The sequence below is a fragment of the Bos grunniens genome, chromosome 26 (assembly GCF_055505025.1).
Source record: "Bos grunniens cultivar Pamir isolate PY7600 chromosome 26, Bosgru_T2T1.0, whole genome shotgun sequence".
Classification (NCBI taxonomy): Eukaryota; Metazoa; Chordata; class Mammalia; order Artiodactyla; family Bovidae; genus Bos; species Bos grunniens.
In genome coordinates, this window is record NC_141190.1 from 39598772 (window position 1) to 39623932 (window position 25161).

General features: G+C 39.4%; 1 protein-coding gene across 5 annotated transcripts in view; it reads left to right on the forward strand.

Moving 5' to 3' along the window:
* The window catches only part of INPP5F (inositol polyphosphate-5-phosphatase F), a 94620-nt gene that overhangs the window by 7162 nt on the left and 62297 nt on the right, over positions 1–25161 (forward strand). For 4 of the 5 annotated variants that reach the window (XR_015155666.1, XM_086378643.1, XM_086378647.1 and 1 more), the window contains exon 2: positions 18081–18161. Coding sequence is in view for 2 of the 5 variants with exons in the window: in XM_086378647.1 (XP_086234773.1) it covers positions 18081–18161 (81 nt within the window). In the remaining 3 variants the exon portion in view is untranslated. Of the gene's footprint in view, positions 1–18080; positions 18162–24667; positions 24797–25161 lie in introns of those variants that run through there. The other variant, XM_086378644.1, reaches the window with a different exon arrangement.

Here is a 25161-nt window from a genome sequence, read left to right on the forward strand (position 1 = left end):
CTTCATAGATCAGGGATGGAACCTGTGTCTCCTTCGTTGGCAGGCGAATTCTTTACCACTGAGCCACCAGGGAAGCCCTGGGATTTATATTTTTATGGGGAATATCTGAAACATATTTGTAACAACCATACTCATTATCATGTAGTCTATGTAGAGAATAAAATAGCCTCTCAAATGTCAAAGTATGCTCATTGAGGAAGGATCTATGGATCGATAGAATAAAAGACTGATAATGGGACTACTGGCTCTTGGACATTTCACCTGTCCTGACTCTTTTCTTGTAAAACTAGTTTATATAGTTACAGGGAATATTGTTTTTGTAATAGATTGACTAGTTTTTCCAGTTATGGTCAGTTTATCAGGTTTCTCAAGTTTTTAGAACATTTGGGGGTTGGGGAGGGAATAGATAGAGGGAAGATCTTGAAGCAGAAACACTGATAAGTACTGGATGGGAACTATTTCAGCTGGTGATGAGCAACCTGAAGCCTTCCCAGTCTAGCTTTGCAAGAGTTCCAGATCCAGTTTCACAGACATCCTTTCAGAGCACATAAAGCAGAGAGGGAACGGAGGAGGAAAAGTCTTTAGGGCACCCGCCCCCGAAAAGGGGAGGGACTTTCCTAGCATCACTGACTCCGAGATATTATGTTCTGACCAGGCCATGACAGCAGAGACCAGGACTTGCCAAAGGCTGGCTTCAGAGGAGAGGCAATATGCAGGCCTTTAGGGCAGAGCATGAATGTGTCAGGAACCAGGGTGCCCAGAGAGCTTGGTCTTTCCAGAATGTGACTACATTGATGCTGTTCCAGGATGTCCAGCCATATGGCTTCCCTTGTCCCACCTGGCCAGCCTGACTCAGCCCACTCAGGGAGAGGGAGATGGAGATTCATTACTGTGTCCCTCCACGTGGCCCACTGCTGGTCTTCTGTAAAAATGGTAGGAATGAATTGAAGTAAGTCTAGTTTCTGGTTGACCCCACGTATCTTGAGCAGCAAAGAGGTTGTTGTGAGGATTAAATAGAGAACATAAGAACAGAGGACTAAAATGCTTCTGTCTTAAGCAGCTTTTTAAAAGATGCCAATTTCTCATCATTTTATTCAGGAAAGGGAGGAATCTGAATTTTAGTTCTGTGGGGTTCAACAGATCTTTTTTTGTTTTTAAATGAAAATAAATGAGACCCAAAGACATTTTTTATTTTTCTCTAGCTGGCCCTATGTCCAAAAAATTGCTTGTTGCTGATTTTGGTTTTTATGACTTATGACAAAATTAGCTGATATATTTGCAAATAGATACAAGGCTATTGGAAAATCAAACTAATTTGGGTATAGTATTGATTGAGTGTATTCTCAGAGCCATAGTCTAACCTTGGTGTGGTTTTCTGGGGATTTAAATGTATTAGGTCTTTATATTGGTGGGAATGCAAACTAGTACAGCCACTATGGAGAACAGTGTGGAGATTCCTTAAAAAACTGGAAATAGAACTGCCTTATGGTAGATGGGAGGCTCGGCCGGCGGGGGCAGGGGCCGCGCAGCCGGGGAGTTTCAGGAACTGGAGGAGCGGGGCGGCGGCTGGAGTCGCCCAGAAAAAAAAAAAAAAGAACTGCCTTATGATCTAGCAATCCCACTGCTGGGCATACACACTGAGGAAACCAGAAGGGAAAGAGACACGTGTACCCCAATGTTCATCGCAGCACTGTTTATAATAGCCAGGATATGGAAGCAACCTAGATGTCCATCAGCAGATGAATGGATAAGAAAGCTGTGGTACATATACACAATGGAGTATTACTCAGCCATTAAAAAGAATACATTTGAATCAGTTCTAATGAGGTGGATGAAACTGGAGCCTATTATACAGAGTGAAGTAAGCCAGAAGGAAAAACATAAATACAGTATACTAACGCATATATATGGAATTTAGAAAGATGGTAACAATAACCCGGTGTACGAGACAGCAAAAGAGACACTGATGTATAGAACAGTCTTATGGACTCTGTGGGAGAGGGAGAGGGTGGGAAGATTTGGGAGAATGACATTGAAACATGTAAAATATCATGTAAGAAACGAGATGCCAGTCCAGGTTCGATGCACGATACTGGATGCTTGGGGCTGGTGCAGTGGGACGACCCAGAGGGATGGTATGGGGAGGGAGGAGGGAGGAGGGTTCAGGATGGGGAACACATGTATACCTGTGGCGGATTCATTTTGATATTTGGCAAAACTAATACAATTATGTAAAGTTTAAAAATAAAATAAAATAAAAAAAAATGTATTAGGTCTTTATAAGCTGTATTATTATCGCTTTGTGCACCTTTTTGTAAGCTGTATTATTCCTGTTCACATGTTTTAAGATATGACCTTTTACAATCTAGCAAACACAAGTCTAAGAAGTAACAGTAGTGTTTTAGAAAGTGAAAATCACTCAGTCGTGTCTGACTCTTTGTGACCCCATGGACTGTAGCCCGCTCCTCTGTCCGTAGAATTCTCCAGGCAAGAACACTGGAGTGGGTTGCCATTTCCTTTTCCAACAATGTCTTAGAATCTCTAACAAATTACTCCTTAGCTGGGTTAAGTCATAATCATATGTGTCAGCTGACCGTAAGTGAGCTGAGAATGTTTGAATTAGATTATGTTTACCAAAAATAGAGAAATAATACATTACTTTATTACCAGTAGCTGTTGATAATACATTAAGTGATATTGAAGTAGTATTTAAAAGGTGAGGGCTAACACTGAACATTCAGCATCATAGTACATCACAACACATAGTGGTAGTATCTTAATTAAATCCCATGCTCTGTTAAGATGGCTCATTTTCTGGTTGCTGCGAGACCCTTAAAGCAACTGCTATCATTCACAAAAAAGCATCCTCTCCTGACAGCTTTCTTTGAGGCTGGTTGAAGGAAGTACAGGTTGATTTTAGGTCAGTATTCCATGTGTTTTCTCTTAAGTTACCTCATTTTAATTGCAGATTCTTTCAAATTTAACCTTGAATTTCTTTAACTTTATAGTGGGATATTTAAAAATACAAAGTGCATTATTTTATCTTTATGAACATTTATGAATCTTATTCTTTGAAACCACATTTTTACTTATACTGAACTTCAAATTCCAGTTTCTGCAATGGTCAACATACATAATTTGAAATAGTCCTAACATCTAACTGAAATGTTGGGGCATTTTAAATATGCTACAGTGCTCTTAATTTTAGCGGTTTGCATGTATAATATTAATGATTCTTCATAGTGTCATTCATACATTGTTTTTATGCCAGATATAAACATTCTTCTCCCCATTTCCAGCATAATGGTCCTCCCCTCCCCCAGGAAACAGTTGTGGTGGGCAGAACAAAGAATTTGGCAGAGTTTCTAATTTGCTACTCTCTCTCTGGGCACTTGTTTTTCTTGACTTCCAGGATTCATCTCTTGTAGCTGTATTTATCCCCCTTTGCTGGAGAAGGCAATGGCACCCCACTCCAGTACTCTTGCCTGGAAAATCCCATGGACGGAGGAGCCTGGTAGGCTGCAGTCCATGGGGTCGCTGAGGGTCGGACACGAATGAAGGACTTCGATTTCACTTTTCACTTTCATGCATTGGAGAAGGAAATGGCAACCCACTCCAGTGTTCTTGCCTGGAGAATCCAATCCCAGGGACAGGGGAGCCTGGTGGGCTGCCGTCTATGGGGTCGCACAGAGTCGGACACGACTGAAGCGACTTAGCAGCAGCAGCAGCACCTTTCAAAAACTCCCCACCCCAGCAACTAATTTAGTATTCTATTTTGTTCTCCATCCAAATTATATTACGTCTGAAATTCTGTTAAGTCATTTACTTATTATTTCAACAAACCTTTATTGAAGATCTGACTTCTAGGCATTGTGCCTATATAAAAAGTTGGATAAAATATTCTCTCTGCCCTAGCCCAGGTAGTGGTCCAACAAGAGAAAGCCATACATAGGATTCTAGAGTGACAAAATCCCTTGGACTGCAAGAAGATCAAACCAGTCAATCCTAAAGGAAATCAGTCTTGAATATTAATTGAGAGGACTGATGCTGAAGCTGAAACTCCAATACTTGGGCCACCTGATGCGAAGAACTGACTCTTTGGAAAAGACCCTGATGCTGGGAAAGATTGAAGGCAGGAGGAGAAGGGGACAACAGAGGATGGGATGGTTGGATGTCATCACCGACTTGATGGACATGAGTTTGAGCAAGCTCTGGGAGTTGGTGATGGACAGGGAAGCCTGGTGTGCTGCAGTCCATGGGATCGCAAAGAGTCAGACACCACTGAGCAACTGAACTGAACTGACTCAGAGTGACAGATACTGTGATAGAGCTGAGTTCAGTGGGAGATTTTAACTGGGTCTTGACATTCAAAGCCTCTGCTTTTTTCTAAGATAATGCAAATATATTTTTCTCCCTAATAAAGAAATGGGAAGAAGGGAGTTCTTTGATTCCATGAAGTTCCTTCCAGCTGTAAATAGTCTGTGATTATTTCTTATCTAAGAGTGGAAAGTCTTGAAAGAAACTGTCTATGTGACTAGTGAACTTTAATGGATTTTTTTTTTTTTGTCTTGCCAGAAATAACTTTGTATGCACAGTGCCTTGGTTCTAACTAAGTACTCAAAAAAAAAAAAAAAAAAAAAAAAAATTATGGGGATGAATAGTGCCTAACTGGCCAGACTGAAATAGTACAGGTTCTCCCCTGTACTCCCACCCCCACAGAACACTCTGCTGTGGCCCCTGCTTGATCTAGAAGCGGTTCTTGACTTGAGGCCAATTAAAATAGACCTGCTGGTGTGTTTGAAGGTAGAGCTTTTTGGTGGTAAGGACCTATGGTATCAGAATGACTATACAGACAATCCTAGATGGAAGAGAATAAGTTTTGAACAGTTTTTGGGAAAGCTAGGAAGTTATTTAAACACTGACAGAGACAAAGGTTACTTCTGTTTTATGTTCAGAGTGCTAATTTTATGCTATTTTAATCTGTTACCAGCTCTAAAATGAGCTAAGGAAAATACCAATTGTTAGCTCCCCTGTGCTCTTATGTAGCTCTCAAATCCTATTTCTGAAAGTCATATTGTTCTGAAGAACAGTTTTTGGGAGAGCAGAGGTCAGGAGTGCATCACAACACACTGCCGTGTTTCTTGGGTGATGCCTTATGAATTTGTTATCCAAAGGTTTAGCTAAGCCTTCTTTGGACTGGTTATATTTTCAGTTTCCTAAGGTAATGAGTTGGGAAAGTTGTCATTTAAGCTTGTACTTCCCTTCATTTATTTTCAAACTGTGTCTTTTCAATCTCTGTGCCCTATACTGGTATTCTGAATGTACTGTAAAGCCCACATCTTTTATAATCTTATATATATTCATCAGATCCTCTCAGGACCTAAGTCTTTTTCTTTAGTTGTCCTCTGTCCTTTTTTTGAGTTGCACCGGGTCTTTCTTGAGATGTGACAATTAGAACTTTATACTTCAAATAGAGAATCATAACAATTTTTAGTTTGGATAGTATAGAGTTAAAAATTTTTTTAAACTATTTTTACTTATTTATTTGACTGCCCCAGGTCTCAGTTGCAGCATATGGGATCTAGTTCCCTGACCAGGGAGCAAACCCTGGGCCCCCTGCATTGGGAGCATGGAGTCTTAGCCACTGGACCACCAGGGAAATCCCCCTAAAAAAAACAATTTTTATTGAAGTATAGTTGATTTACAATGTTATGTTAATTTCTACGGTGTAGCAAAGTGACTCAGTTATATATTCTTTTTTTATATTCTTTTCCATTATAGTTTATCACAGGATATTGAATATGATTCCTGTGCTCTACAGTAGGACCTTGATGTTTATCCATCTTGTATATATCCTAGTTTGATGCAGGGTTGAGAAGATCCCCTGGAGGAGGGCATGGAAACTCTTTCCAGTATTCTTGGCTGGAGAATCCCATGGACAGAGGAGCCTGGCGGGCTACAGTCTATAGGGTCCTCACAGAGCCAGACATGACTGAAGCAACTTAGCATGAACGCATGCATGCATATATTAGTTTACATTTGCTAATTCTAAACTCCCAGTGCTTCCTTTTTCCACCCCTCCTCTGCAGCCACAAGTCTTTTCCTCTGTGTTGGAGTCTATTTCTGTTCCGTAGATTTGTTCATTTGTGTTGTATTTTAGATTGCACATATAAGTGACATCAAATGGTATTTGTATTCTCTTTCTCTTTCTGACTTCCTTTGCTTAGTGTGATAATCTCTAGGTCCATCCATGTCGTAGTCCATGGTATTTATATATACACCACATCTTTTTATAACCATTCATCTGTTAACGGGCTTTCAGGTTGTCTCCGTGTCTTGGGTATTGTAAATAGTGCTGCTGTGAGCATAGGGGTGCCTGTGTCCCTTTGGATTATAGTTTTGTCAGGATGTATGCCCAGGAGTGGCTTACTGGATCATATGGCAACTGTATTTTTAGTTTTTTGAGGAACCTCCATGTTCTTTTCTATAATAGTTGCAGCAATTTACATTCCAATCAACAGTGTAAGAGGGTTCTCTTTTCTTCATACTCTCTCCAACATTTGTTATTTGTAGACTTTTTAATGGTGGCCGTTCTGACCTGTGTGAGGTGGTACACCTTCTTGTAGTTCTCTAATAATTAGTGATGTTAAGGATCTATTCACATGCCTCTTGGTTACCTGTACGTCTTCTTTGGAGATGTGTCTATTTAGAACTTCTGCCCAAAAAAACACTTCCAAATATCCTTCATGATCAAAACTTTGTAGCCCTGTTGCTGCACTGTAATTATTAATAAATCCCTGTTTTAATGGAGAAGTCTAGAAATTCTTAGGATCCCTTTTCTTGGTATGTATCTCATCTTTTAACTATTCTGAGGTTTTTTTTTTGTTTTTCTATTTTTCCCTTAGGGTTACTTTTTTAAATGTATATATTTTTTATATTAGCTTAACCAGCTTTTGCCAGTTCATTGTATTATGAGCTCTTTCTGCAGTTTATGGTACTTAATTATATGAAAATAGTTCAAAGCTGTATATGGACAGGCATCATCTTTGAATCAGACTGGTAGGATAAAACTAAGCTACTAATGCAGAGTCCAACTAGTAGCCTATAATCAGTTTGACCTGTAATTCTCAACCTAGCTTACCTTAGAATCATCTGGAAGAAATTTACAAAATACCTATGCCTGGGCCCCACCCTGACCAGCAGAGTCAGACTCTCCAGGTGTGGGGCCCAGGCATCAGTATTTATAAAGCTCCCAGATGACGACAATGATGGCCAGGGTCCAGGGCCACTGAGCTGGAGTTGACACTGGGAAAGCAGCAGCTGCTAGAACTTTTAAATTGGATTAGCTCTTTAGCTTGCTGAATGCTGGAAAATAATTACTGTTAGAGTTGAGAGAAATGTATATCAAATTTTGCATTTATAAGAAGGCAACTGAATCAGATTACTCCTTAACCTTTTCTTCTGGCCTAATTAAATTTTGAGAATTGAAGTATGGATGAGCTAACCACTGGACCTTCTAGTTCCTCATTGTAGAACCCTTTCCCTCATCTGTTTGACTTTGGCGTTGGTAATTGCCTTTTCAGAGCAATAATACCATTTGTCTTTAGCAGGAAATGAAACGAGTCAGATTATGTATGCATACCTTGGACCTTTTTTTTTTTTTTGACACGAGAGAAACTTCAGCAGCTGTGCAAAGCCCAGGGTTGTTCTTGGGCTCAGAGAGCAACATCAGTTATGGCTCTTGGAATGAGTGACTCATGCTGTCTGCAAGCACACAGTACTTAATCACTTGTTTTCTGTATACCAGGAGGAGGAGGGCACATGAAAATAGAAGCCATGGACTGCCAAATGGGATCTGAAATAAGAGTGGAAATGTTGACCTAATGGGTCAGACAGTTGAGCTTATGACAAAATACTTATGTTTTGTGTCTATGTTCCTTTAATGATTTCACTTATTAAAATTTGTCATTATTTCCCAAACCCTACGCTTTTGTAATTTGTAAGCAACTCTACTCTTTGCTAGATAATTTTGATAATCCTAAAATTTAAAACCTATTTACAAACTTCAAATGTTTCTTTTTTGAAATTGTGTGCCACGTTGGAATATGCCTTTCAAAGGAAGGATTAGAAAGCAGTACATTTGTTGGAGCAGATAAATTACCTGGCTATTCTTTGTGGAAGGACAAGCCCACTGGCCATTTTCACTGCCATTCCCATGCCTTCTGCCTCCAAGTAACCATTAATAATGGTGACAGGGTGTCCATTAACAAGCATATGCTAAGTTACTGCATGCAATCCATGGGGTCAAAAAGAGTTGGATGCAACTGAACTGAAGCTACTACATATGCTTAGACCAATATGGTTTATACTGATCTCTATGTGAACACCCTGCTAGTGCTTTTATTTTTATTTCCTTAGTAACAAAATAAAAACTACACACATATTTTGAAGTGTCTATTGTGTGTTAGACACTGTACCAGGCATAAAGTCATAGCAGCTCAAAAAGACACACTTAGCCTCCCTTCTTGTGCCAGTTACGTATCCTGCTTCAGACCTTCCTCCACTGGCTTGTCTCTTGTCTCGTTATTGGCTTGAGAAACTGTGAGCACTTCTTAGAGATTTTAAGATAATTTAAAGTTTCCCAAATTTTAGTTGTCTTTCATTGTTAGAAATCACATGAGAAATCATCATTTATTACATTTATTGAAAGAGAAACGCTTTTATTATTAAAAGTACCCACCTAGCAGAGACTTGTGTTTTGGGACTTTTCTTATTTTTTAATATTTATTTTTAATTGGAGGATAATTACTTTACAATGTTGTATTGATTTCTTTTGTACAGCAGTGTGAAGCAGGAGTTGACTCATTGGAAAAGACTCTGATGCTGGGAGGGATTGGGGGCAGGAGGAGAAGGGGACGACAGAGGATGAGATGGCTGGATGGCATCACCGACTCAATGCACATGAGTTTGGGTGAACTCTGGGAGTTGGTGATGGACAGGAAGGCCTGGCGTGCTGCAAGTCATGGGGTCGCAGAGTCAGACACGATTGAGCGACTGAACTGAATTGAACTGAGCCTCCCTCCCTGTCCCCCATCTCACCCTCTGTCGTTACAGAGCATCTTCCCACTGGCTGTCTGTTTTACACGTAGTAATGTATATATTTCAGTGGTACTCTCTTAGTTTGTTCCATCTTTTCCTTCCCCTTCTGTGCCCAGAAGTCTGTTCTCTCTATCCACGTCCCTATTCCTGCCCTGCAAATAGGTTCACCAGTAACATTTTTCTAGATTCCGTATATATTTATTTTCTCTCTTTCTGACTTACTTTACTCTGTATAACAGGGGTCTAGGTTCATCCACCTCAGTTTAGCTGACTAAAATTTATTCCTTTTATGGCTGAGTAATACTCCTTTGTGCGATTCATGGGGTCGCAAAGAGTCGGACACGACTGAGGGACTGAACTGAACTGAATACTCCTTTGTATATATGTACCATAACTGCTTTATCCATTCATCTGTCGATGGACACATAGGTTGCTTCCATGTCCTGGCTATTGTAAATACTTATGCAATGAACATTGGGGTACACACATATTTTAGAATTGTGGGCTTTTTTCAGGGTATAGTCTCAGTAGTGGGATTGCTGGGTCGTATGGTAGTTTTATACTTAGTTTAAGGAATGTCCATACTGTTCTCCACAGTGACTGTATCAATTTGCATTCCCACCCACAGTGGTTCCCTTTTCTCCAAATCCTCTCCAGCATTTATTGTTTGTAGACTTTTTGATGATGGCCATTCTGACCAGTGTGAGATGATACTTCATTGTAGTTTTGATTTGCATTTCTCTAATCAAGAACAGTGTCAAGGGACTGTCTTTTAAAACAGCAAAAACTTAGGATGTTAGTCTTATTAAAAGTCAAAGACAATAAGCAATTGGTGGGAGAAGATTTCCAATTCACTCTTCCACGCTTGTTCCTATTTACTTGTTCATCTGGTAAGGTAACTATAAACGGTTCAGTAGCCGTTGAATGAGTCCCTGTTGTGTGTCAAACCCTGTGCTAGGCTGCAGGCATACATCCCATCCTTCCACGAACAACAGCCGTGTAATTGATCTGCTGCAACAAATGTATTGTTTCCTAATCTTCTTTTGAAAAGTATATTCTGTAAACAAAATAGGTCTAGAATTAAATTGATAGAAAAATTGAGATTTGATAGTCTTCTTTTTGAGTCTTTAAGAGTCTTTTAATTGGTAAGTTGAAATTTTACATTTATTATAATTAATAACAACAACACTGCTTCTTACTCATCTTTTCCATTTATTGTGCTTTTCTCAGTTTTTTGTTTTTTTTTTTTTTTGGTTCTATCACCTTTTACTGTGTTCCACTGGGTAGTATGATTTTTATTTTATTTTGTTTTTGTTTTTTGGATGGTGTGAAATTTTTCAGATGCCTTTCTGTTGCTGATTAGAAGTTACCCATCCTGTTTTTCATTCTTGTGTTTCTCAGAAATTCAGACCAGTACTTATTTTCACATATACAACTGAAGTCTACTGATGTCTGTAGCATATTAAAAAGCAGAGACAGTACTTTGCCAACAAAGGTCTGTCTAGTCAAAGCTATGGTTTTTCCAGTAGTCATGTATGGATGTGAGAGTTGGACTATAAAGAAAGCTGAGCGCTGAAGAATTGATACTTTTGAACTGTGGTGTTGGAAAAGACTCTTGAGAGTCCCTTGGACTGCAAGGAGATCCAACCAGTCCATCCTAAAGGAGATCAGTCCTGAATATTCATTGGAAGGACCGATGCTGAAGCTGAAACTCCAATACTTTGGCCACCTGATGGGAAGAACTAACTCACTGGAAAAGACCCTGATGCTGGGAAAGATTGAAGACAGGAGGAGAAGGGGATGACAGAGGATGAGATGGTTGGATGGCATCACTGACTCAATGGACATGGGTTTGAGTAAACTCCAGGAGTTGGTGATGGACAGGGAGGCCTGGCGTGCTGCAGTCCATAGGGTCACAAAGAATCGAACACGACTGAGGGACTGAACTGAACTGATGTCTGTGTCTTTTCCCAAGCGATATTTCAACCTCCATTTGGACTTTATCTCTTCTAGATTTTTCCTCTCCAGTGTAAGGAACTTCGGGGAGGGGAGGAAGCTGGCAGTCACGCTTGATTTGCCATTTGGACCTGAATTGTGTTGCTAAGACTGAGACTGCATGCCTAATTTTGAGCTGCATCAGAGCCCTGTATCTGTTTCACATTCTGAAGAAACAGAATTTTGGGGGCATACATAAGCATTGAGATATTTCATAAAACCTTTATTACTCTCAGAAAGCCTTTAGGGATTATGGCCTTACCATAAATTTTAATGCAAAAAAACATTATTGAAGTTGTTTTTTTAAATATCCTTTTCTTTAAAAAAGCCATATGTAGACCCTTGATATAAAAATCTATAGAGAGATTTATTGAGTGGTAGGAACCTGGAATTTTAAATGCATATACATTTCCCAACTTGAGGTAAAAGTTATTGAACATTTATGTGCCAGACATTGTGCTGGGTACTTTCACATAATTCTTTCATTTAATCCTCATGAAAATCCTGTGAGTTAGATGGATTCCTGCTTACGAAAGAGGAACCTGAAGTTGAAAGAGGTTCCGAGACTACAGTAGAGCTAGTAGGACTTTCTCTCGGGACGTGGACCGCAGGTTGTGCCTGCATCGTGTAGAATCTCTTGGCTCTCTCCAGCCTTTCATTTCCAGCCGTGGCGCCAGGCCGCCCTTGTGCACACTCCTGTCATTGGATCTCTGGCTTTAGGCTTGCCTCTTTGGGTCCACTCTGTACATAGTGGCCCTAAAGTTCAATCTCACATGCAAATCTGCCCTCTCTGGAGGAGAATTTACTGTCTGTGGTCCTCCTGAGTTGGTCCCTGTTTGGTTTTTCAACCTTATTCTTACAACTTCCTGCCTTTTACCTTAGGGCCTTACTGTACCAAACCATTTAGTCTACATTGCATTCAGTAAATATGTGAGTGCCTGTTATGTATTAAACAACCTGCTGGCTGTGAGGCTGCCCAGGGCTTTTCTCATGACCCAGGTAGGGGAGGTCCTAATTCCCAACAAGGACAGCAGCAGTGGGGGTGGAGAGAAGTGAAACATTAGATATGAGGAGGTGGAGTCAACAGGACTTGGTGAGGAAGGAAAGCATTTTGAATGTCTCCCAGGTTCTGGCTTGTGCAGCTGGAATGATGGTGGTGAGCTGGAAGACTCCATATACTTTTAAAATGAGAGCATCATATCTGAGTAATTACACCTGGTAGGGAAGCTTATGGTGTTAGAGGTATGATAGAGCACTGGACCGAGAGTGAGAAATGGGGTTTCGGTTTTCACAATATGGGTAGTAAGTATCAGACACTTTAACCCCTGCCAGCCATGATTATGTTTGTTTGAAATACTGCAGATAACTTTCACTTTCCCACTTCAGATACTGAACGCTTCTAATGTGATTCAATGCAAATTATCTGACTCCAACCTATTTCTTCATTCTGAGTCATATGTTCAGTCAGTTGTCCATTCAGCATTTTGCAGCCTGCGGTGTATGTATCACGCACCTGAGACATAAAGCTGAATGAGACCAGGTCTCAATGAATTTTCTGTTCTCGATGGGCTTCCTGTTCAGTCAGAGAGACCGGCAAATCAATAATTAGGTGCATTAAACCAAAATGATAAGTCACAAAGGGTATATGAGCAGGGTCCAGGGGGCTCACAAAAGAGAGCCTGATCAGCTCTGCTGGGTGGGTGGAGAGGGGAATGTGTCAGGGAACACCAGTGACCCTTGTTCTGAGTCAGGAATGAAAAGCAGGCTGAAGTGGGTGGGGAGCAGCATTCCAGGCCCAGCCCTCGGACACTTCTGGAAGATGAAGGATGCTGGGGGTGGGGAGGCAGGAAGAGAGTAGACAGGAGCAACCCATGCACAGCCTTGCAAGCTTTTCCAAGGAATTTGGACTTTGTTTCTCAGGCTTGGGATGTAGGAGAAGTAATATGATTAGATTAACAGTGTTCTGTGTTGTATGTACTTATTTTTTTTAATGCCTGATATATTTCTTTTACAATATTAATCTTAGACAAACTAGACTTTAGGGCAAAAGAGCAGTATTTGAAATAAAGGCAGTTATTACATCCTGATGAGCAGAGCAGTTCACCAGGAAGATATGATAATTCTGAATCTGTGTGTGCCTGACAACATAGTTTCAAAAAATATAATGCAAAAATTACAAAGGAAAAATGGGAGGGGGGAATACATAAAGCATGAGATCTAAAAAACAAAGCAAAACAAAAAACCCTCTCAAACTGTCAATATTAGGCTAAGCAGTCAAATAATTAGCAAGTACATAGAGCAGTTGAAGAAAATAACAAAGTTGATAAAGAGCCCTTACCCCAGAGTTTAACAGTGTATTCTGTGTTTGAAGTAAGAAATACTTTAAATATCCTGACCTGAACAGACACGTATGTATGTATGTAGCGGAAACAAAAGTTTTGTGAAATGTTTTTCCTTATGTGGTGCAGTTTTTCTGTTTTCTGTTTCATTAGTGCTGATCTCATTGTACAAAACTGATAAAATGACCCGCTAATGGATTGAATTGATGCCCTTTTTCTTGAAAACACTAAGCAAATATACATGCGTTTCAAGTACACACAGAACATTTACAAACGGACTTTCTGGATTCTCCTCACCACGCCTAGCATCTGCTGCTACTCTTGTTCTGCCTCTGTCCTTCCCCCTGCATAGAAAAGATGACTTGGACTCCTATTTGTACTGAGTCAAGGCCATTCGATACATGCATCTGCTTCTCAGCTCCATTTCTGTATTTAGCCTTTTCATCTTTTCTTCCAGACTTAGTAAAAAGTAATATCTTCTCCCACTCCCCGGGTTCACTTTTATACCTGTACTTTTGATTTCCTTTTCTTCTGTTTTCTTTTCCTCCTTTAATATCTCCTCTGGTTCTTATACCTAAACATTTCCCCTTGACCATCCCATCATGAACTCAGTCTTAATGAACTTACCTGGTTCTCTCTTTGAATCTCAAAGATTATCAGTGACTATTATTTTTAGTCAATTAGACCACAAAATATAGCTTTTTCTGTTTTTTTTTTTTTTTTTAAGTGAAATTTAAATTTTCTTCAATGGCTGATATAGTCAAACAGTTCAAAATACCATAGGTGCAAAAGGGTATTATTTGAGTTAAGAGGTTTTCACCCGCCTTTTCTCCCAGCTCCTATATACACTGCTTTTTGTGCCTTGCTCCTTCTTACTCATCTCTGTCCTCATCTTATCCCTCTCTGGAGAGGATAGCTGTTTCACTGTCATTTGTAAGTTTACCCTCTTCCTGTCCTTAGTGTAGCTTCCTTTAAGGTGTTTCATGTTAATCTCCTTCTGTGCTTTCTTCACCTACTGCCCACCCTGCTCCCCAACTACCATATCCTTTCAAGCCAACACTCTTGTAATAAAAACCATCTAGCTCCTTTCCACCTCCTTTCAGTGCTGTCTTCTAATCCCTGGCTGCAGTCTTGTTTTACTTTTGTTATTATTTGCCTGCCAAGGCCTCTAGGAAGTAAGGTTCCTTAATGAGTCTTTTATTCAAGTCTCTCCTTATTGGCCTCAGTGTACTTTTTCTAGTCTTCCCAATGAAGATCTCCACCATACTCACCGTACTCCTTGGTCTTCTGATCTATATTGTTTGCTCCTTTATTTTCATATCTTCTCAGTACCTGGTTCCTGAAATGTACTTGATAAGTATTTCCCCAGTGAAGGAATGGATTCCAAAACAAACCTTGTACTTTCTTTCTGCCACATCATTCTTCTTTCTGATTTCCTTATGCTTGAAGTTCCACTTCCTCTGTGCAGCTGTTCTATGACTGCTTTAGCACTGACTTTTCATCCTCCATATTCCTCAAGCTCATTTGATACCCAAGGGATAGAATCCTGCAACTGTGCTTGTTCATTTGGGGTCAGGGTGAGATTATGAATAGCTGGAGCTCTTTCCTTAGCAGGGGCATCAGTGTTGGCAGAGGTTGAGATGTGGCCTGCCTGATGGGGATTCTGGTTATTTGAAAAGAAATCAGGATACTTCTAGTTTATATACCAACATGAATTCCAGGGTTAGGGTTAGATTTTTATAAATTAACAAAGGGGTAAAATTAATAAATGATTGATAACAGATAAGGAACAACTTAGTGATCTTCCCTGTAGCTCAGATGGTAAAGAATCTGCCTGCAATGCAGAAGACTTGGGTTCGATCCCTGGGTGGGGAAGATCCTCTGGAGAAGGAAATGGCAGCCCACTCCTGTATTCTTGCCTGGAGAATCCCATGGACAGAGGAGCCCGGCAGGCCACAGTCCATGGGGTTGCAAAGAGTCAGACCCAACTGAGCGACTAACACTACTACCCCTAAGGAACAACTTGATAAGATAATAAGGGAAATAATGATGGATAATGAAAGTGATTTGTATAAAAATTTAAAACTGAAAGTATTTACAAACATGTCAGAGTTGATGTCCTTAGTATAAAAACTCATAAATCCATAAGGAACATAAAAAATTCTTAGGAGATCTGAATAAGGAAATCATAGAAGAAGAACCATAAGCAGCCAGTTTTATAATTAAATGTTTAATCTTACAAGCAATGAAAAGAAAGTAAACATCATTTAGGCAATGGATGCCATCAAAATAGCAAAATTTACAAAGAAATTCTAAATGATAGCAAGCATAAGAAGCATTTTTATATGCTTCTAGCAGAAATCTAACTTGGTGTATAACCTTTGTTGATAGTATTGAAAGCTTTGTTTTTAAGTTTTCACCTACTGATTTCATCCCTAAGAGTTTGTCCTAAAGCTATTAATTAGCAAATAAAATACTTGCATAATATTCATCATTTATCACAGCATTTTTTATAATAGGGAAAAACTGGAAATGACTTAAATGCCCAAGAGTGAGACAGTGCTTCCTTAAGTGGAAAATTAGACAGCTGTGAAGTTATAATTTTGAAGAATATTTTAAAGATGTGAGAAAATACTCATGAAATATTATAAGAAGTTAGCATATAGTGATATTGCAATATTGCAGTTGGATATGCACACAAATATATGATGTGAAATGTAGCAAAATAATATTCTCTCTGGATGACAGGATGGAAGTGATAAAGTGTTTTTTCCAATCTTACAGTGTATTACTTTTATAAGAATGCATGTTACTTAAAATGTAAATATTGTCTTATTGATTAGTTCCATGTGTGTATAGATTCTGTGTTTGGACGGTTAAGAGCACAGGCCATGTGGTGTAGACATGGCTTTGAATTGCAGCTCTGGCCTTGGCCCATTGTGTGATATGGCCACTTTACTTTTCTAAGGCTGCATTTCCTCATCTGTGATTTGGAACCTGGTACCTAACTCAGAGAAGGCAATGGCAACCCACTCCAGTACTCTTGCCTGGAAAATCCCATGGGTGGAGGAGCCCAGGCTGCAGTCCATGGGGCTGGGAAGAGTCAGACACGACTGAGCGACTTCACTTTCACTTTTCACTTTCATGCGTTGGAGAAGGAAATGGCAACCTACTCCAGTGTTCTTGCCTGGAGAATCCCAGGGACGGGGGAGCCTGGTGGGCTGCCGTCTTTGGGGTCGCATGGAGTCGGACACAACTGAAGCGACTTAGCAGCAGCAGCAGTACCTAACTGCTAGAGAGTCATCAGGATTAGAAATGATAGTATGTATAATAGCCTTTAAAAAATTAATTCTCTATTTTACTTTAATTCTTGCAATAAAAACAGGAGTCAACTTTTTTTTTTGCTTCCCACTGAATATATCATTAATAACAAAGATGTTCAAGATACAGTAGTCAAAACTCAAATGAATTTGGAGACTATTAAGTCTTTTGTAATTACCCACATGAGTTACAGATTGATTATACATTTCATTAAAATAAAATTTAAATGGTAGTAATTAAAATGTAATTTAAAATTTCTGCTAAGAGAAATAATGTTTTCATTCTTGCTAATCTTTTCCTGCTATTGAACCACCACTAATATTACCTTTATCTGCATGGGTATAACAGCCTTTTGTAGCCTGCGTTCCACAACAGAATTCAGCCCTAACGTCCTCAGGCATCTGTTGTGTGTAATGAATTAGCTTCTCTTCTGTGTGTCTAGAATGGTACAAATGATCTACCATCCTTGGGAGAATTGAGAATACAGTCATCCAAGTCATTGTCTTGTTCTGTGGTTCAGATGAGAAACCCTGACTGGGATGCCTGGCACATAGTAGGCACTCAGTATAGATAGAAGTGATTCCTGTTGTTGTTGCCATAGAAGTCACATGAAAGAGAACTGGCTTTCCGAATTTCTTTGTTTGGTGTTAGCTTCTTTGGGAAAGGATATTTTCCGGAGTGTGATTCAGTAAGTGGACATCTCTGGGGGGGTGGTTCTCAGTTCTTGTCTCTGGATCTGAGACTGGCTCTGGCAGTAGGACCTTGGATAACTCCTCTCTTTGCCCTCTTATATTGTACCAGCCTCCTTCCTCCACTGCAGGGCGCCAAAGTACTGCCTCCCATCCAAATAGAGTTTTAGAATGTCAGTTATCTTCCCATAACTGTCCTTATGTTAGAGAACTTACTCAGGCCTCGGATTTAATGCCTCTCTACAATGGCTTTTAGTAATGTATTCAGTTCTGGGTGTTGATACCTGCTCTTTTGGGTTGCTGATCATTTTTTAATACATTGCTAAAGACACTTTGTATTTTAAATCATTTTGTGACTTCTCTGTGACATTTATTTTAAAAATTTTTTATTTTTATACAGTGTTAAAGGTTACTTTCCATTTACAGTTATCAGGAAAGATTGGTTCTGTCCCGTGTGCTGTATTATATGATCCATCCTTGAGCCCTCTTACACCCCGTAGTTTGTGCCTCCCCTTCCCTCACCTTTATCTTGTCCCTTCTCTCCCCACTGGTAACCACTAGTTTGTTCTCTATAAAGATATTGTTTTAATGTTTTCCAATGAATACTTTCTCATGACTGCTTCTTATTTTATTTTAGCTACCGATCTGCTTCTTGCGTGGAATCCCATCTGTTTGGGGTTGGTAGAAGGTGTTATTGGAAAAATTCAGCTTCATTCAGGTATGTTTCTGTAAACTCTTTAAGCTTGTCAAATTTAATGTGGCATTCTGTGACGTTGTCTTCTTTGAGGATAAATGTAGATTCTGTAATGGCCTGGATTCCTTTACCTTAATTTTGGATCTACCCAAAGTGGGTATATTTCCGTGTTGCAGAAGCCAGTACTCGAGAAGCCAAGCACCACACTTGGAGAGTTGAAGAACTCAAGTTTATTATGCCAGCGGGCCCAGAGGAGTTAACACTCCAAGCTCTGAGCCCCGAACAAAAGGATTACAGAGCTTTTATAGACAGACTGTAGTGGGCAACACTAGCTGTTAATAGGCTGGTTTAAACTAAGGAGTTTCGTGAGCACAGGAACAGTGGTCAAGATGGGGAGGGGGATGCCTGACCTGGACAGGCATGATTAAGCAGGTTTGCAGAGGCTGGGAGATTGCAAAGAGCAGGACAAGGGTGAGTGAGATAAACTCCAGTTCCTAGTATTGCAAGTCCCCACTTTTTGAAACTACGTGACCTACGTGATCTAGACTTTGCAAGGGGCAAGCTGAGTTATAGAGGCAGAAGGAAAAGGAGGTTATGTAAAATTTTAACTTTTCCTCTTCATCCATATAAGGGAAACAAAAAAAACAGGCATCCCTCATTTTATTGTCCTTTGCAGATGTTGTGTTTTTTTACAGATTGAAGGTTTATGGCAATTCTGAGTCCAACAAATACATTGGTGCCATTTTTCCAGCAGCATTTGATCATTTCATGTCTCTGTGTTACATTTAGGTAATTCTTACAGTACTTCAAACTTTATATTTGTTATGGTGATCTGTGATCAGTGATCTTTGTTACTGTTATGATTCACTGAAGGCTCAGATGACGGTTAACATTTTTTAGTAAGAAAGTATTTTTTAATTGAAGGATATTTGATATACAGTGTTAGTTTCTGGTATACGGCAAAGTGATTGTTATGCATATATATACACACACACACACACACACACACTTCCATGTTCTTTTATATTATAGGTTAATATAAGATACTGAATATAGCTCCCTGTGTAATACAGTAGGATCTTGTTGTTTATCTATTTTATATTTATATATAGAAGTTTGTACCTGCTAATCCCAAACTCCTAGTTCATCCCTCCCCTATCCTTCTTCCCTCTGGTAACCGTAAGTTTGTTTTTTAAGTCTATGAGTCTTTCTCTATTTTGTAAATAAGTTCATTTGTGTTATATTTTAGATTCCATGGGTAAGTGATATCATATGGTGTTTGTCTTTCTCTTTCTGGCTTATTTACTTTATGATGATCTCTAGGTCTATCCATGTTGCTGCAAATGGCATTATTTCATTCTTTATTAAGGCTGAATAGTTTTCTATTGCCTATATACCACATCTTCTTTATCCATTCATCTGTTGATGGACATTTAATTGCTTCCATGTCTTGGCTGTTATATGAATAGTGCTGCTATGAACTTTGGTACATTGCTATGTATCTTTTCAAATTATAGTTTTCTCTGGATATGTCCCCCGGGGTGAGATTACTGGATCATGTGGCAACTGTATTTTTAGTTTTTAAAGAAACCTCCATACTGTTTTCTTTGTGGCTGCACCAATTTACATTCCCACCAACAGTGTTGGAAGGTTTCCTTTTCTCCACACCCTCTCCAACATTTGTTATTTGTGGACTTTTTAATAATGGCCATTCTGACTGGTGTGAGGTGGTCCCTCATTGTTTTGATTTGCATTTCTCTAATAATTAGCATTGCTGAGCATCTCTTTCAACTGCCGATTGGCCATCTGTATGTCGTCTTTGGAGAAATGTTAACTTAAGGTAATTTTTTGCCCATTTTTGACTGAGTTGTTTTTTTGTTACTGAGTTGTATGAGCTGTTTGTGGTATTTTGGAAATTAAGCCCTTGTCAGTGACATGGTTTGCAAATATTTTCTCCTATTCTATAGATTGTCTTTTCATTTTGTTTATGGCTTCCTTTGTTGTATAAAAGCTTATAAGTTTGGATTAAGTTCCATTTGTTTATTTTTGGTTTTATGTCTATAGCCTGGGGAGACTGACCTTAGAAAACAATGGTATGATTTATGTCAGAGAATGTTTTGTCTCTGTTCTCTTCTAGGAGTTTTATGGTGTCATCTTATACTTAAACCATTTTGAGTTTATTTTTGTGTAGAGTGTGAGGGTGTGTTTTAACTTCATTGATTTACATGAGCTGTCCAGCTTTTCCAACACCACTTGCTGAAGAACCTGTCTTTTCTCCATTGTAGTCAATATGTTCATTGAAGAAGTACTTTTAATTAAAGTATGTACATTTTTAGACATAATTCATTGCACACTTAGTAGACTACAGTTTGGTGTAAACAACTTTTATAGCCACTGGGAAACCAAAAAAATTTGTGTGACTTGTTTTATTGATGTATTTGCTTCATTGCAGTAGTCTGGAACTGATCTCCAAGGGATGCCTATAAAGCTTTAGAGAAAGGAGGCATAATATTAAAATCCTTTCTTCCTCTTAAACCCAACAACTTATTAAATGCCTACTCTCAGGAATTGCGTTAGTTGGTGGAATACAATAGTGAGCAAAAACTGACCTGTTCCCACTCTCATGGAGCTTTCGGTTTAAGAGGGAAGGCTAGACATTAGTGATTAATCACTGAAATAAATGTATAATTATTTGTTAATTGTGATAGGTGCTCTGACAGATACACCAACTTCAGTGGTTTTGAGGGAGAGAATAGTGGAAATAAGGCTGGAGAGGTAGGCAGGTGGCAGATTAGGACTGATGGGCTTTGGTCAGCTGTCTATTCCTCATATAGTCAACTCTGGCCAGGGAAGAGAAAGGGTCTGTTAGTACACAGTGCGGTGCTCCTGGGAGTCCTGTCCAGGAAAAGCAAATTGATGGAAGGTCTGGTTCATTCACCAGACCCTCCCTTGGCAGGACAGGCACCTGTGCCCTGAGTTCAGAGGGAGTTTTGTTAAAAGATAGGTGTAACATAGGCTTCCAAAAAGTCATGAAAAGGACTAACTGAAATATTTTAAGCACAAAATTTAAATATATATTTTTTCACTGTTATTGATTTTAATGTGAGTTAAGAGCTATAGGAAGCTTTGCTATTACTGCTATGCAATCAGGAGTGTAGCCACCCTTGTATGTTTTAAAAAATTCTTTTAAGGTAAAATTATTGCACATTTGGAAGCCAGGTTGATTTCTGAATATAAAGCACAAATTGCCATAGACAGTCTTAATTTCTTTTTGCTAATTTTTTTGTTTATTTAAAAAAATTGTTAAATATTTTATTGACACAAAGAGCTATTTGTCACCGATACACAGTATACTTGTTGTAAATTAAACACATTTATCTACCATGTAGATTAAGAAATGAAACCAATGTTTTTGGAACTCTTGCTGCCTTTCTCCAAGAGTCTTGTTCCCTTCAAGAGAACCTGTGATTTTGAATACTGTACTTATTAGCCCATTGATTTTCATTATTGCTTTTGTTACATATATACCCCTAAATAATATATTGCTAAGTTTTATATTTTGGAAATTTGGTATAAATGATGTTAAGCCACTTGTGTTCCTTCACTTGTTGCCCCTACCCACACAACTGGATACTTTTGAGATTTGTCCACTTTGATATATGAAACTTTAGTTCCTATCTTCACTATTGTATTACTATATCATAATTTGTCCTTTTCCCCATCATTGGGTAATTTTTATTTTTGGGGCTTTTTTTTGCCATTAGAAATGAGACCACTGTGAGTGTTCTTGTACATTCTGTCTTTGGTAGTTTTGAATTCTTTCAGTACAAAGGAGAAAAGCATTTAGACATTGTGTAACATGCTAATAAGTATTTTAGTCACACTCTCCTACCTGTCCACATTTACATACTTATATTTTTAATTCATTTATATGCTGACAGGATAATTTCACAGTTGAATGTTCTGAGCTAAAATTCATTTTCTATTGTTTAAGTGAAGCATATGAAACTTTTGAGTTATTTTTCTCCAATTTCAGTTACATCTTGAAACAATGAATAAATCACTGACATGAGTCAAGAGACCTAAATTCAAGCTTTATTTATTAGAGCTTTGAGATATGAGAGAAATTATATAACATCTGTTTCATCTGTTGCTGTGTAATAAACTGCCACAAAAGTTTTAAAGCCTTAAGTAACAGTTTAGAGTATCTCAAGTTCTGTGGGTTGACACATGGCTCTTCTGCCCTTTTTGCCTGTTGGCCAGGGTCATCTGAGTGGCAGCACTCAGCTAGGGGTTTGCCTGGGGCATCTTAGTTTTCCTTCATGTGGCATTTCTTCCATGTAGCTCATCTCACGAGGCCTCTTTTTGGGCCCTCTCTGTCTCCTGGATACCTGGACATCCTTTCAGGGTGCTGAGGTGACAAGTTCCAGTGTAGAAGGGCTTATCAAGCCTCTACTTGCATCACTGACTTGCTAATATCCCATTGGTCAGAGGAGGTCACACAGCCAAACCCAGAACCAACATGGGAAGGGGCTTCGCAAGGGTTTGCATCCCAGGAGGCTAGTTCATTGGGGCCCCCAATGCCCCAGAGCCTCTACTTCCTTGTAAACTATAAAACAAGAATGAAAATAACTGCTCACTTTTTTTTTCCGGAGGGTATTGTGGGTCTCACGTGAGGTAGTATACCTAAAGGTGCTTAGTAAATTATCACTATTTTATCAATTCTTTTGGTTGCAAATACAAACCTATCAGTTTATGCAAACAAGTTTTTATTAGAATTCAAGGGAACAAAACCAAAAAGTTGATTTGTTCAGGATCTGAGATTACATTTTTTGGCAGACAGTCTCTGACCATCACTTGTGTCTGAACATCTCTTATACATTCTTGTCTTTTTTTGGGTTTCTCTGTGTTTGTGTATGTGGGATGAAATTTCTGTCCTTATGTGGTACTCAGACCGACCTTAGCCCTCAAGCCAACCAGCATCTGATGTTCCCTATAACTTCTGGAGATTGACGGGCTCTCTAGTTAAGACCCTAGGAAAGAGACCCTTTTTGGCTCAGTCTGAGTCAGGGGCCTCCCCTGGTCACAAAGTTCAAACATGCCCACTACACTAAGCAGGACAGTCGGTCAAAGCAGGAGGGTTTGAACTTGGCAAACAAACCCCAAGTCATTTCCTAAAACAGTGTACAAATATACTACTGGTTGGTGAGTTTGATGCAGTGAAAGTATGGTCTTTAGGCAGGTGGGGGCATTTCTTATGGTCTTTTGTGGTCAGCTCCTGTTTACATACACCTTCCCTCCTTGTAGGACCTTTCTTTGGACCAAAAAGAAGTTGGTAGGCAGTGTAGATACCTGTCATGTAGGATATTTTGGAAGAGGGAAAAGTGAGGGAATAGAGTGAACTAGAGAAAATAATAATAAAAAGAAGTAAATGGAGCTGGGAAAGTTTTTCACGCTCCTAATCTCTGTACTTCCCCCCCGCCCCCGCCCTGTCCCCTCTTGCCGCATCACTTCTAAGGTTTGGCTGTTAAGAAAGGATACAGGGGAAAAAAACAAAGGAAAATCTCTTTTCTGGGCCCCCTGCTGCTCTTTCCCTCACCCGGAGAACTGCAGCCCCACCCTGGGTACCACTCCACCCCGGCTTCCATGCTCTGAGCATCCAGCTTGCTCTTCCCGCCTTCTCTTTCTTCATCCTCTGTCCTGGGCATGCCTCATTTCCTCCCCACCCTGTGTTCCACCTAAGCTCTTGCTTTGACCACACTATCAACTTGCCCGCTGGGAGTGTGGTCCTGATATGTGTTAGAACTGAAATAATCACTCCAAGTGCACTTTCCCATGGGAGCATCTTACCTTCTGGGGGTAGAAGATGAGGGGAAGAAAATGTCTGTACTTAAACTCTTTCTCACTCCTCTTTCCCTCCTACTTATTCTCTACATATTAATGCATGAATTTCTGTTCTTGCCTAGTGAGATGGGAACGAAGTTTACTTGAACAGTTGTCATTGACAGTCTAAAAGCGGCGTGGGTGAGCTGTGACTGTCATCAGGCAGTCGTGACTTTGGAACGGCATTAGTTTGCTAGGCTGCCGCAGCAAAGTTCCTCAAACTTGGGGGCTTAAACAAATTTATTTTCTTGTCGTTCTGGAGGCTTAAAGTCTAAGATCTAGTCATCAGGGTTGGTTTCTTCTGAGGCCTCTTTTGTTGGCTTGTAGATGGCTATCTTCTCCTTGTGTCTTCACATTATTTTCACTCTGTGTGTGTCTCCAGATTTCTTCTTATAAGGACACCGGTCATTAGGGATTAGAGTGCACCCTAATGACCTCATTTAACTTAATTACAGCTTTAAAGATCCCATTCTTTAAAACAGGCTCACATTCTGAGGCTCTGGGGGTTAGGACTCCAACATAATGAATTTTAAGGGGACCTAATTCAATCCATAATAGGAACCTAACATCCTCTGGAATGCTCACTACAAAAGCATGTCCAGGAGAATTCTCACCTTTGCATCTGCCCTTTTCTCTTATAGGCCATTCCCCAAATAGCACTGGGTAGGCACTGGCCCCAGCACTGGACTGACCTTGAGGTCACATGATTGCCTTGGATCAGGTTATTCATCCAAGCCTCGGTTGCTGGGTGATGATACCACCTAGATAGGGTTATGGTAAGTTTAATAAACTCTCATTAAGTGCTTAGCATGGCTTCTGATAATAGTAGGCATTCAGTAGATGCTGGCTATTATTATTTTTTTTTCCTTAGTTTTAAAAGTAAAACATATCACTAGAGAACACTTAAGTTCTGAATGTATAATTTTGAATAAATGTTAAACTTAGACTGTTTTTTCCAGTAACACTAATTTTTACTGAAACTAATGATACTAACATGTCACTAAAAGATGACATGGTGGGGATTATAAAAGCAATGTTTTTAGAAGTGAAATATTAGTAGCATTAATGAAGGTTATATTTTATAAGTTGTGTGCCCATTTAGAAAAATGTGTGGTAGAAAAGAGTTTAGAAGTATTATTTG